Below are 13210 nucleotides of genomic sequence, written 5' to 3'. Positions count from 1 at the left end.
CCGCCGCCATTTCGAGCGTGCCTCGGCGCAGAACTACAACTCCCGTGAGCACTCGCGGTGGGGGCGGGCTCAAGCCGCCCATTGGCCACCCTCTCGGGCAGGTGCGTGACGATTGGCGTTCGGCTACGCCCGTCCGTTCCTCAGCGGGGCGGGCGGCAGCGCCAGTCGAAATCCGCCGGGGATGGCGGGCGGGAGCGGGCGGCGGCGGCGGGTGGCGGCGTGGGCCGCGGGCCTGGGGCTGTGCGCGGTGTTGCTGGCGCTGGTGGCCGCCGTGCTGCTCCGCGCTTACCTCCTGCGCTCCCCGGCGATCCCGCGGCTGTGGGCGAGGCGCGGCGGCACCGTCTCCTTCAGTGCCGGCGAGAGGCTGGAGCTCAAGGAGGCGCTGCGAGGTGAGGGGGCCCGGCGGGCCGCCCTGACTGGCCCCGTTCTGCCGGCCCGCCGGGCCTCCTCGGGGGCCTGCAGCTTGTGTGCCCCTCTTCCAGCCCCGGGTCAGGGGTTGTTGTCGGCCCCCTGTTTCCCCGGCGTCGCGGCTGGGCCGTCCCGAGCTCGCCCTGGGGCTTGTGGCGGCCCTTTCCGCAGGGAGAGAGGTCGGCGTCAGGGGGCCGGCCGCGGGGCACGGGTGGGAACGGGGACACCACTGAAGAGGGACACTTCCTCAGGTGCTTTCCCCTTGGAGGAAACCGGTTGTTTGTTCTCCTAAAGCCAGCTTTCTTCCTGTGTTGATTTTCTTCAGTGTTTCCCTCTCACACCCGCAGAATGCTCCAGGCACCCCGTGACTGCATTTGCTAGGCGTCTTTTTGTCCACTGGATAAATCATTGTCAGGTTGTTTTTTCTTTCTTGCTGGCTGAAACCTTGCACACTGCTTCACTGCAGGCAGCTTGTCTGTAACAAGGGTGTGTTTGTGCTCTCTGACATAGTCTTCTGCAGAAGCCTTTGAGGCTATTTGGATCTCATGAGGTTGGCAGTTTGCAGGAAACCACAATCTGGCATGAAGCAACAGTCCTGGACTGTTCAAGTAGGAGTTGGGTTCTGTAAATCTCATACGTTGCTGGCGTGTAAGATTTATTGCCTAGAAAATTCTGTTTACATACTTTTTTAATGGGAGAATGCAGGGATACAAAAGATATTTATTTTTGTGTTTCTTCTTGAATAACACGACCTTGAAAAGAATTTGTAACCTCACTTGACAGATGGTCTTAGGAAAGGCAGCTGTGATTGGGTCTAAGTTATACCAGTGTTTTGCATGACAGTCGCTGGATGTTGGAGAGCAGCCTTGTCTGACCCTGTTTAAATGACAGAGCAGACTAGAAGGACCAACAAAAGACCTGTTGGTTTATATGTCTTAATATGTTGGAGCAGTATGAAAGAAGGTGTTATAAACAATCTTGCCATCACAACCTTGACTTACTATTGAAAAAGAACCTTGAACTGCCAACTAAGCTGCCTGCTTAGCTGCCAGAAGTTTATGACTATGAGGAATCAGGTCACCCGAGCAAAATGCAGCTCCTTCTGGACAGTAGCATTTCTAACAATATCATTCAACACTTTAGGCTTAAAAATGGAGTTGAAGTATCTAGAGGAATACCTTGGCTGAAACTGGGAGGAAATACCGGTGTGCTGCATGCGCACAGCTCAGCTGGAGTACATCAGTCTTTTTGGATAGTGGCAGCTCTTGCTATCTGTGAAATAATCTTTAAAGCCTGGAAAATATTCAGGAACATAAATACTTTCCCTTTTGAAATGCAATTCAAGTATTGGTTGACTGATTGCAGTGTCGAATAATTTCTGTTTTGTATTTCATTAAAGGTGCTATTAAAATCCCAACTGTTTCCGTATCTCCAGAGGACTTTAATACAACTGCCATGGCAGAATTTGGGAATTACATTCAGGAAGGTACTGAACTTTCATTCTTAGCAATCTCTGCTGCTCAATTTTATTTTCGTAAACAAATTGAAGAGAATATATGGTTCTTGAGTGTCATGGAACAGATTTTTATTTTGTTTTTTCCTCAGGAAAGGACTGGCAAAAATGGCATACATAAGTCACCTCTGCAACAGTGTACTTTGGCGTAGCAATGGCCAAAGCTAGAACAGACAAGGTTCCAATGTCTTTTTGCAGTGGTGGTTTTTGGTCCTCAAGCTGGTTAAATGACTTTGCCATTAAAAAAAAAAAAAAAAAAAAAAGAGGAAGACTACCCCTGCTTCAGCCTACTTTTTTGGCAGTCCCGTCATTGGTACCTGCAAAACAGCTGCAGCACTGGTGAACAACAGTTCCTGGTTTTGCTTAGGAAAGTCTTAAATACAAAGTGAGGTGGATTGGTAGAAGTATGAGAATGAAGCTGCACATCTGCTTCCTGAAGGAAATTTGTTGCGGTCAGTCTTATTTACAGCGCTCCCATTGAGGCTAAATAGGTGGCTATTCTATGGAGTGTATAATGATAAAATTGGACGTTATTGTTAATTTTTCTTTTTCACTTGTTTTTAATTTTTTTCTTAACAGTCTTCCCGGCTGTTTTTTCTTCAAAGTTCATTCAACATGAAATTGTTGGGAAATACAGCCATCTCTTTACTGTTCAGGGTTCTAACCCTGAAATGATGCCCTATATGCTGCTTGCACACATGGATGTTGTGCCTGCTCCCCCAGAGGGCTGGGATTTCCCTCCTTTCTCAGCTGCAGAGCATGAAGGTTTCATCTATGGACGAGGAACGCTGGATAACAAAAACTCTGCCATAGTACGTCGTCTTGGTAATATCATTTCAGAGAGATACAAAGCTTGAAAAAGGCAGATTGGAGGAATCTATTCTCTTGAAATTTACTATATTGTCTCTCTTGCCCCTCTTTAAATGCAGGATGTTAGTGATAAATGCCTAAGCCCTGCAGTTTTCTCCCAACTTTTCCTAGAGATGAAGCGGAGTGTTCTTTTTGTCACTGAAGAAAGCAGAGTTAAAGCTCTTAGAAGATAGAGAAAAACATATTCACAGATGCAAATGTATTTGGTTAAATGACATATTTAAATTTGATGTCAAATGCTGTGTTTGAAATCAGGGATAGACCTTTTACTTTTTCCCAGGTGTCATACGGGCATTCAAAGCCAAACTTGGCCCTTTGAAAAGACTTGAGTTTCAAAATAAACAATGTTTATTTAATATTACAGTCAAATAACCTTGTATCTTTTATCTAGTCTGTGGCAGAACAAAGAGCTGTTGTACTAAGTACATTTGAGAGGAATAAAGTACAAAAAAGATTGATCTGTGAAGGATTTCTTATTTGGGAAAAGGTTGGTGGAAAAATTAATGAGGAAAATAGTCCTTTGTGACTTGCAAAGATTACTTCCATGACAGCCCTGTATTTAAATTTAAACAGCTGTTTAGCAAACCAGTGTCACAGGTGCTGTGACTGCTTATTGTGGCATAGGCCATACTCCTATAAAGTTTCTTCAGGTTGTTTAATCATCAATCTCAAAGCCTTGCAACTTAGAACTTTGTTTTGGTGCTTCCTTCTACTGTGAACTGCACAAGTAACTCCACAAATGGACAATAAAAATCAGCAATTTCAGTGAACGCTGCAAAAATGGGTGCTGACAAGGTAGAAGCGATACAATTTCTCCTAATGTAAAAAATTAACTAGCTTAAATTGAAAAAACAGGTGAGATGGAATAATATAGCAAATGGTAGATTTCATTTCTCATTCTTCAGATTAAGTTTCTCATTCTTCTGTTTCTGTCATCTTAGCATTTTTTGTACAAAATATACTGCTCATTAAAATAAATGGATTTGGTACCTCAAGTCAGAGCCAAACTGTGTGTAGGATAGGCAGTTTAAAGGAACAGTGAATTCCTTGGATAATTATAACTGTTGTGCTTCCTGTGCAGTTTGTCACTGACTTCATCAGTAGCAAGAACAAGCCTATACTGTATTTTATGTATGTACACTGACACTGTGTAGCACACTAAGTCTTAAGCATTATTGATCAAAAAAACTGCAGCATGTTTTCCAGAGAATACGAATATCATCAGTAGGAGCTGTAGAAGTAAAAGCTCAGCTGTGAACAGGACAAAGTCTCCTTAAAGGCTGTGGATGCATCGTATTTCTTTCACGTTACATTGCATTCTTTTACATTTATTCTTCTTACTAACACACAAAAGTAGTACAATACATTCTGCTTTTTTTCTCTGCAGGGTATTCTGCAAGCTCTAGAATTTTTGCTAAAAAGACATTACAGACCACGCAGATCTTTCTATGTTGGTATTGGACATGATGAAGAGGTATTTTCTTTCATTTCATCAAAATAATGAGTTGCTTGCATTGTTCGTGTATGTAGCAAGGCTTAATTTTTAAACATTGTTTAGCTAGAAAGTCTTTCCTGTTTTTCTTGGTTATGTGGGTAGATACTGTGTCAGGCACGTGGTGATAGTTATATATTGATTGTTTGGCTTTAAATGACATTGACAAAGGGTTTGGTGTGATGAGCAAAGGGAAAAGAACACAGTAGAATGTTAGTTCAAATTCTTTTCTGCATGGAAGGTGCAGCAGGAGTTGCGTTTTGGAGTATAGTACATGAAAACCTGGCTTAAGGTTTACACAGCTGTTCCAAATGATCAGGAAGAGCTAACAAAAATGTTCCACTTGTTGTGGGTATGCTCACTAGTAAAAGGTACAAAGACAGATGAGGTGGTTTTGTTTATTAATTTTCAAAATATAAAGACAAAGAATTGTTAATAGTTAAAATGAATACCTCTCTAAAATGACTAATCTGTGGAGCTTAAAGCTCTGAGATACCATTGTGTCCAAGACCTAGTAGGATTCAAAGTAACGTTCAGTGACTTGTGAATGAGAGCATTTCTCAGTGTGGATATAAATTCATCTGCTACTAGGCTGTTGACAATCTCCAATGAATTTTGCTAGGAAGAATCTTTTATTGACAGGTTGCTCTAGAGCTGTTCACTAGGGGATTTCTTGCATTCTTCGCACTGTAGCCCTGATCACTGTCAACAGCAAGATGTTTTCCAGAATTCTTCCCAATGGCATAGCTTAATCTGATCAGTTCCTCTGGATTCTCACAGGTGTTTGGTCGGAAGGGAGCAATGAAGATTGCAGCTCTGTTGGAAGCTAGAGGAGTGAAACTCTCCTTCTTACTAGATGAGGGAAGCGCAATACTAGATGGCATCATTGCGGGCGTGAAGAAGCCAGTAGCTGTGTAAGAGAGAACACAATTGACCATGATGAAAGTGATCCATTTTCAGTAATTAATTTGTGGGAAATGACCTTGCTAATGTCAGTAAAATATGTTTTCAAGGCGTGTGGCAGTGTTCATGTTGCTAAAGCTACAGCAGTGGCACAAAGTGCAAGAAAAGGACCTTCAGCATTTGCTTGCTGTCCATCACAGCTGTGCTGACAAAAGCAGAATGTTCCACTTAGCCAGTGCAAGCATGTTAATTTTATGCTGCAGAGTCTGCTCACTGGAGAAGCAGCCAAGACATCAGTACTCCAGACATCTAAAGATTGTGTTAAGGATTTGTTGTTGCTGCTTCTCTGGTGTTTTTTTATGATACTAAAAATAGGCAGAGTAGTTCATTTTACCTATAGTCTGTGCATGTGTTTGGAGTTGCATTAATGTTTTACTTATTTATCATTGACCAGAATTGCTGTCACAGAAAAGGGTTCATTAACACTGAACTTCACTGTGGAAAAAGAGCCAGGACATTCATCCTTTCCTCCTAAGGAGACAAGTATTGGCATTCTTGCAGCAGCAATGTCCAGGTGAGAGCTTCACTGTCGTCTGACGTCAAAGACAGTCAAGCAGACTCCCAAGTCACTGATACGTGACTTTCTTTTTTAATATTTGTATTTATAGTATTTTGCAGTTCCCTTTATATATTTGAAATTGAAATTTGTAGCTCACTTTGAAGGGCAGAAATGCAATCCCCAGCAACGGGACAATTGCCAAGTGTCTGAAGTGTCTTTTCATTTCAACTGTTCCTAGTGTCAGTTGATTCTTTACAACCAAGACAATTGCTGCGTCATTATGTCTACCATAATTTACTTTGTAGTGATAGAGGTTGCTTTGATTGGGTTGCAGAATTTCTCTGGAATTTATTCTTGCACATACCTGCTACCTCTAGCTGGTAATTATCCAAGCCAGTAAACGTGGTGTAAAGTCAGAATGTGACTGGGTAAATCTTCATTACCTCTCTGTGTAGGTATCAAATTGGCTAATAAATACATATTTTAGAAAAACTTAATATGTCCAGATATGATGGAATTTGGTGTGATATTCTTCTAGATTTCCATGTATTCTTTACAAGAGTCAGGCTTTTGGATTTTTTCAGCTGTTCTTGAAAGAAAGCCTTTGCATGTGACTGGAATGCTCAGAAATCTGTCGTGGAGGTATGCTCACAGATATACTTACCAGGAGAGGAAAGTGTGATTGCATCTCAAATACATGGATACATTTCAGAAATCAAATTCCTGTCAACCTTCTGGAGCAATAATAGTCAGAGATTTTTTAAATTTCAAGTGTTGATTGCTTTGCCATAGACTGGAGCAGAATCCCTTGCGCAATCTGTTTGGCCATGGACCAGAACTCATGACTGTGGAGCACCTTGCATCAGAGGTGAGGAAAGAACTATGATTTCAAGCTCAGATTTTCATATTAGTAAGTGAAGAGTAACGCAGCATATGAATTTAGAGCATAGTTACGTAGTTCCTGGAAAGGAGAAGACTTGAGCTGGCCTTTCTCCCAGTTAACTGTTTCTGCTGGAATTGTTTCAACCATAGACAAGTGACTACACTGTCGTCTTAAAAACTGGGAACTTTCTGATTTGTGGTTTTGTTTCTTCCACTTAGTTCAGGTTTCCTCTCAATCTCATCATGAGCAATCTATGGCTGTTTTCACCTCTTGTCAGCAGGTAAGAAAATACATCCTTGATGACCATTCCCAGCCTCTCGCCCTTAAAAGATGAAGACCAGTGGCCATTTCTAGTCTTCCCAGGAAATCAGTTATACCATTTCATAGTTTAGACAATGTCAGTGCTTTACCATTAATAACCACTTTGTTAATTGAATAGGCCATCATTCAGCTTATTGCCTATGTAATTGTGGTGCTTATCTTTTATCAATATTACTATTTTTGAAATTTTTTTTTTTCTTTTTTGTAAGAGTTCTTGCCTGGAAACCTTCCACCAATGCCTTGATTCGAACTACTACAGCAGTCACGATGTTTAATGCAGGAATCAAGGTAGCTTCATTTTGATTTTTCTCCATGTAGTACAATGAGACAATTAGGATGTTTGCTTTCCACCTATTTATATCCAGTTATGAGATGAGTACAGGCCCTGGTGTTAGACCTTGTGTGGTGTCACCACCAGTCTCATTTTTACTTTAGATTTTGGGTTTAGCTACAGTTGAAATCTTTCAGAAGTATCTGATCTCTGTCACAAAAAGATCTCTGTAAACCAGTGTTAAGATTGTTTATATTTTAGGATGGACAAGAAAGAGATTTTTCTGTGTAATCATACAAAGTATCAATGACAGTATTTGAAACTGTCACAGTTGTAAACACTTCCCTAGCCCAGATGGGGTCTTGTGTTTGTGAGCACAAGTCTGGCGTTTACCTTCATTCAAGTAACATTAGTGTGCACCTTGGACTGAGAGATAACAGGTTCTGGCTGATACAGCCGGATCTTGCCTTGATAAGGAGGTGTAGCTATCCAAAAATATTGTAGCCCTGGAAAATAAACAAGCTGTTTGGTGTGTCCCTGAAAAAAATCTGTTACTGAAGAGCATCACTGGACAAGAAAACAAGATGCAGTGGCTGAACAGTGACACTGAGTGGCCAGGAGAGAAGTGACACCCTGGTTTCTTGGGTTTTTTTCTAAAGATACCTTTTTTGTTTAACAAAATTATAAATACCCATTCTGTAGAAAAGAAGAGTTACGTGTGTTCAGTAACATCGTTTGTTAAGTGACTTACATACTTGGGGAAAAGTAATATGACGAGGTAAAAATATTGCTTAAAAAAACAACAAACTTTCAGAGTTTGTCAATATAAAGTTTCTGAAGGGAGAGGGCTTATCTCAAGAAGAAAACTTCTATATAACAGCTAACTTCATTTTTGTTGAATTGATGAATATTTCTTTGTGTAGTTACCTGCATTATAGATGAGATTTACGGTATTTTAACACAGAGTACAGAAAGAGATATCACACTTAGTGGAAATGGTGAAGCATTAGTCTGAGGCCTGGAGTTGTTTGAGCAGTTTCTGAGTTTTCAGTTGGCATTTTAATCTGTTTTTAATTTCCTTTTAAATTTTGGTCCTTCATTTTTTCTAGATCAATGTCATCCCATCTTCTGCAAAAGCAACCGTGAACTTCCGGATCCACTCTGCAGAGAAGGCCACTGAGGTACTTATTGTACCCCCAGATGCGAGGCTGTTCTCCATCCCTTTCTGAGCAGAGTGGCACTGGGCCATTTGTGGCAGCAGATCTGTTCTGTAAGAATACTCTTTTCGTCTCTCCCTGTATTCATACAAGCAGTAGAAGGGGAAGATTTGGGAATTGCTCCTTTATGGAGACTGTCAAAAACACAGCTTGTCTAAGGTCTTTTCTCCTCCTTTGAGATGGATTGCAAAGTGCGTTGTTTACTATGGCTTCTTGAATGTGGAGCAGAGCAAGAGGCAGACCAAACTTGCAAGCGTGCCTTGCAGTTGCATCGAGCAGATTTCAGAAGTCTTTTTGTGCCAAAGAGCACATGGATCATATGTGATTATGGAATGGAAGCGTTAAGGTTTGTGACCTGTGAGAATATGGGAATCTTGCACGCTTCAGTAGGTACGACATACATGCCTGTCCAGCCAAGGACAGCTGTGAAACATTGTCAGTAAATAATATGTTCCTTTCCCAAGGCTTTGCTGAAAGTTTACCTCTCTAGAAGCTTTTTCTGGATTATTTACTTGGATGACCTAATTGCCAAGTAGGAGCAGGTTAACCACCTGCCTTTCAGGACTGAAGCAGTTCAGGAATACCTTGAGACAGTGATGTGCATCTGATTGCACTGGGGTTAAAAAAATTAGCTTAAGTATCAGCCATCCACTGAGTAAGAGGAAGAGAGACTGCCACACCGTTTCGGTCCTAACTATCCATCTGTGTTTGCAGCCACAGTTGGCAGATCACGGACAAATGTTTTCTGGAAAGTGGAACATTGGCTGATATCTAGAAGGGATGCGCTCTCTCTTTTTTTTTTGCTTATTAATCTCTGTGTTTTACCCATAGGTACTAGAGATAGTTAGAAACACAGTTGCTGATGACAGAGTGAAGATTGATGTAGTAGAGGCCTTTGACCCACTCCCCATCAGTCCTTGGGATGACCAGACATTTGGAGTCCATATTTTTCAAAGAACCATTCTGGATACTTTCCCAGATGTTGACAGTGTAGTCCCAGGTAACAGCAAGCACATGATGATTATTGTTTCCTCTCCAGCTTCCGCCCTGCTTTTCTCTCCCCCATCCCCCAATATTGACTTGTTTCCATTTTCTGTGTACTTCTCCACCCCAGCTGTTAACTGCTGGAAACAGCTGTTTTTTCCTCTTTTTATTCCATTCCCTCTTTATGTTTTAAAAGTTTTAATGTTGTTTTTTGGTAGTGGAAGTAAAAAAGCAAACAGGAAACTGACAGAAACAATGAGCCTTGAATTTGACTCTTGCACATACAAAGGAATCTCTTCAGGGAAGAAAGGAATTGTGAGGGAGAGTAGGAGGTCTTCTTGCTTTAGCTCTTCTTTTATTGTTTTCATAGCTGGCAAAGCCATTGCTGCTTTTCTGTATTGTTCCTTATGATCCCAGCCCCTTCCCTTTCTCGCAGCTCCTTCTTAGTTCTGTACTGTTTGTTGGACTGCAGTTTTAAGGTTAAACTTTTGTGGAGGCCGAGTATCATGGCTGTTCTTAGAATGATTGAACTGAATGTTCAGCTCCTCCTGTTCATAGAGAGAATGTTCTTCCAGGATGTACCAATAAACTGTTTCCAGTGATTTTGCTTTTGTTGTAGCTAGAGGTTATATAGAACTGTTATCAGATGCCTTTCCTTTCTCCTGGGAAAAGTGTGGGTCATTAAATTGCTGCTTTCATGCAAAGTAAACCTGAGGTTTGTTTTCCAGGCACATGTATTGGAAACACGGACAGCAGGCATTTCACTAACGTCACAAATGCCATTTATCGATTTAACCCACTGCTCTTGAAATCAGATGATCTTCCCAGGTACTGTATTCTGGCTGCATGTGGGCAGCTTTTTGGGGTGGGGACAAAGAGAAAATCGATATGCATTAGGCAGAAGAAGGAAACCCAACCTTGTATACCTTGGCGTGGTGGTGGTGTTGCCTCACATTCTGTTAGGCCACCCATTTCCTGCAGATTTGGGTGCTGCACAAATAGGGGATGGTAATTACACTGGGAGAGTGTTAGCCCTTACCCTTCTTTACTTCAAATGCATACAAGACCTCATTTAGGTGTCCCATTTGGTAGTACACCAACGCTGTGAAGCTAACTGGATCCTTTATATAGTGCGGCAGTGTGAAAGGTGTTGTTCTGGTGGTTGGCCTTGTTTAAGAGATTTATCCGTATGTTTGGACACATGCCCCTCTGAATTTATTTCCTCCTTAAAGCTGGCAGTTAGGTTTCCTGGAGCAAAGTGATAACAAAGAACATCATCATCCAAGGGACTGTTTATTTAGCATGTACTTGATTTGTCATTTTATTGAGGTGCAGATGATACAGGAGTAGAGTATTCTTGTAACTGTACAGGACAGTGACATAAATGGCCAAGAAATCGGCAGAGAGCTGGAATACTGTTTTTTCTTTTCCACATACACCATGGACTTAGTTGTTGTGCTCTAAGCCTTAGAATCATTAAATTTGGTTGGCCTAAGGAACAGACATTGCAGTTACAGTACAGTATTTGTTGTATATTGCTATATTTTTATGTTGTGCATTGCTTTATGAAGTGAACAGGCAAGTAAGGTGCTGGGTATATGCAGGTGGGTCACAAATGCACACAGGAATGAAAAACATTCTTCTTTTTCTTCCAGGATCCATGGGTTGAATGAGAGAATCTCAGCTGAGAATTATGAGAAACAGGTCGAGTTCCTCTTTCAGCTGATAAAGAACTGTGATACTGACAAGCTTCCGGAGCCTCACGCAAACTCCCACGAGCTGTGAGAAACACACCAGAGACAAGCAGCTACTAAGGTGGACTCTGGGATAGCAGGGGTCTGGGCCATAAGACTCAGTTGTGTGTTGGGTATTGAGCTGCGTCTGGAATTCGGGGTTTGTATATTGTCATTTATGTACAGATGGAAAAACTGCTGGTTGCTGTTTGAGGCAAATGTACGGTTTGCTGGAAAGTGATAAGAAACTGGACAAAATACAACAAATGACCCTGATTTCTATTCTTCTCTGGTCTGACATGCAGCCATTAATCTGATGGTATTAATTCTTTCAGCGCTTTCTTTAAGCCTTTGAAATTGGTAGGCACTTAAAAATCTAAGCTATAATCAGCAGTCACTCACCTATCAGTAAAAGAGGTGAATCTTCCTATGTGTGCTTTTGACAAACTCATTTTATACAGTTAATTGATTTTTCACAAATGATTTCTCTGTCAAAAGCTCACGTGAAAGGCTTGTGACAGAGCATAGGTTTCATGTAATTGGTAGAGTTACACTAAGAGTTTGTTGCACTGCTGCTTGGTATGGGCTTCTTCCCCAGGTGATGGTCTCAACCGGCATCAACGGTGCTCTCAACCAGTGTCAGTGTTAACTTGATACCGCTAAGTTCTCCCATACATGCACTGATTTCTGACTCTTTTTTAAAATACTGAGCTCCAGAAGTTCTAGCTATATTGCTTTAACTGATGTTGCCCTGATATCAGAGGTGCTGAAAACTTTTCCTCCTGTCTTCTCAGTGACTTTTTTCTTTTTCCCCTCTCTCAATCTTAGGTATGGCCCAGGGTATGTTGTGCAGCTGGGTGTCAGAATAAGGAATTGCAGCTTTAAATAAGAAACTAAATCAGTGTTGTCTGCTCATATGTATTCTCTTTTCACTGAATCAGTTTCTGTAGCGGATGTTTCTCTTTTGCTTCTCTGAGAACTTGATTATGAAAGATGGCAAAGCCATTCAGTTTCTTCCAGTTCAGTGGGAGCAGAGAGTCTTTGTTCCTTCACTGCCTATGCAAGCAGTTTTCGCTTTACTGCAGCACTTCTGTTGACTCAGCTCTTTGGGAATCCTAGTGTAGACAGGCCATGGATGTTGATTCTATTTCATCTTGCACTTCTTGCACTAGCATGCCTATCTTTGTTAGCACTAAAGGGTTAAGCATTCTTTTGGCCTTGATAGTCTCTTTACTTGGGTTTACTGTTATTAATTAAAGAAAGAAAGAATCAAGAACCAGATGTTAGCCAAAGTAAAAACTGGGTGAAAGCTGCTTTGTTATACTGACGTGCAGACTGTGCTGCAGGTACTAGTGCAACTCCTCCTATTGCACTGTTGCAGAGATGTGTGTCTCTTTCAGAGTTTGAATTATACACTGGAATGGGTGGTTGTTCTGCTCTAAATTCATATTGTAAAATGTACTGGAATGTACAGGAAATACCCTGAAACGCATCCGGAAAAACAGCGATGGAACTGTGATTCCTATTCTTTCCGTTCACCATTCTCTTTATTTATTTGCAGTCTGATCTTATCAGTATGGCCAACGGGCTAAAACTGTATCAATCTACTAAATAATTGAAACCAGATCAGCATTTTCATCTAATAAAACAAGGCATGCAGATTCTTTTCTGATTATTATTTAGTCTTTTTATGTAACTGTATAATTGCAGTGAAGTCACTTCCACACCTGATTCTACACTAGAGCAAGTCATAAAGTTTCCATCAAAACAAATCCACATATTTTCCTGCCTGCTTTAATCTTTGCACCTTCCCTGGTGCTACCCTTTCTATACAAAATTAGCTAACTCTGTTTGTGCATTGCTGGGTAGTAAATAGCTTGCATCTTTTACGGTTTATTGCTTTTTGTCTGTGTGCCCTAACGTCATTAATTTGTTTAGCCGCATGTCTATGGCTCTTTTGTGAAGGTGTCATTCCTCTTGCAAACTCCTGTTGCAGACGCAGCAAAAGTGATGTGTCAGGATACAGCACAGAATAAAATACATTCCCGGGAGTGGG

General features: G+C 41.3%; 1 protein-coding gene across 2 annotated transcripts; it reads left to right on the top strand.

Moving 5' to 3' along the window:
* Positions 1-154: 154 nt before the first annotated feature.
* On the top strand, positions 155-12815 carry PM20D1 (peptidase M20 domain containing 1). Of its 2 annotated transcripts, none has more exons than XM_052815282.1 (13): positions 155-389; positions 1808-1894; positions 2501-2733; positions 4179-4265; positions 5064-5197; positions 5641-5760; positions 6538-6613; positions 6847-6908; positions 7159-7237; positions 8330-8401; positions 9269-9437; positions 10150-10249; positions 11077-12815. In XM_052815282.1, exons 1-13 carry the CDS (start codon positions 182-184, stop codon positions 11204-11206), a joined length of 1557 nt encoding a protein of 518 aa, XP_052671242.1. In that variant the 5' UTR covers positions 155-181; the 3' UTR covers positions 11207-12815. The 2 variants fall into 2 exon arrangements, with proteins under 2 accessions (XP_052671242.1, XP_052671243.1); XM_052815283.1 differs by lacking the exon at positions 155-389 and adding an exon at positions 2014-2373.
* Positions 12816-13210: the final 395 nt, after the last annotated feature.

This window comes from Harpia harpyja, chromosome 19, assembly GCF_026419915.1.
Source record: "Harpia harpyja isolate bHarHar1 chromosome 19, bHarHar1 primary haplotype, whole genome shotgun sequence".
Lineage (NCBI taxonomy): Eukaryota > Metazoa > Chordata > Aves > Accipitriformes > Accipitridae > Harpia > Harpia harpyja.
This window is presented reverse-complemented; position numbering and strand designations above follow the sequence as displayed.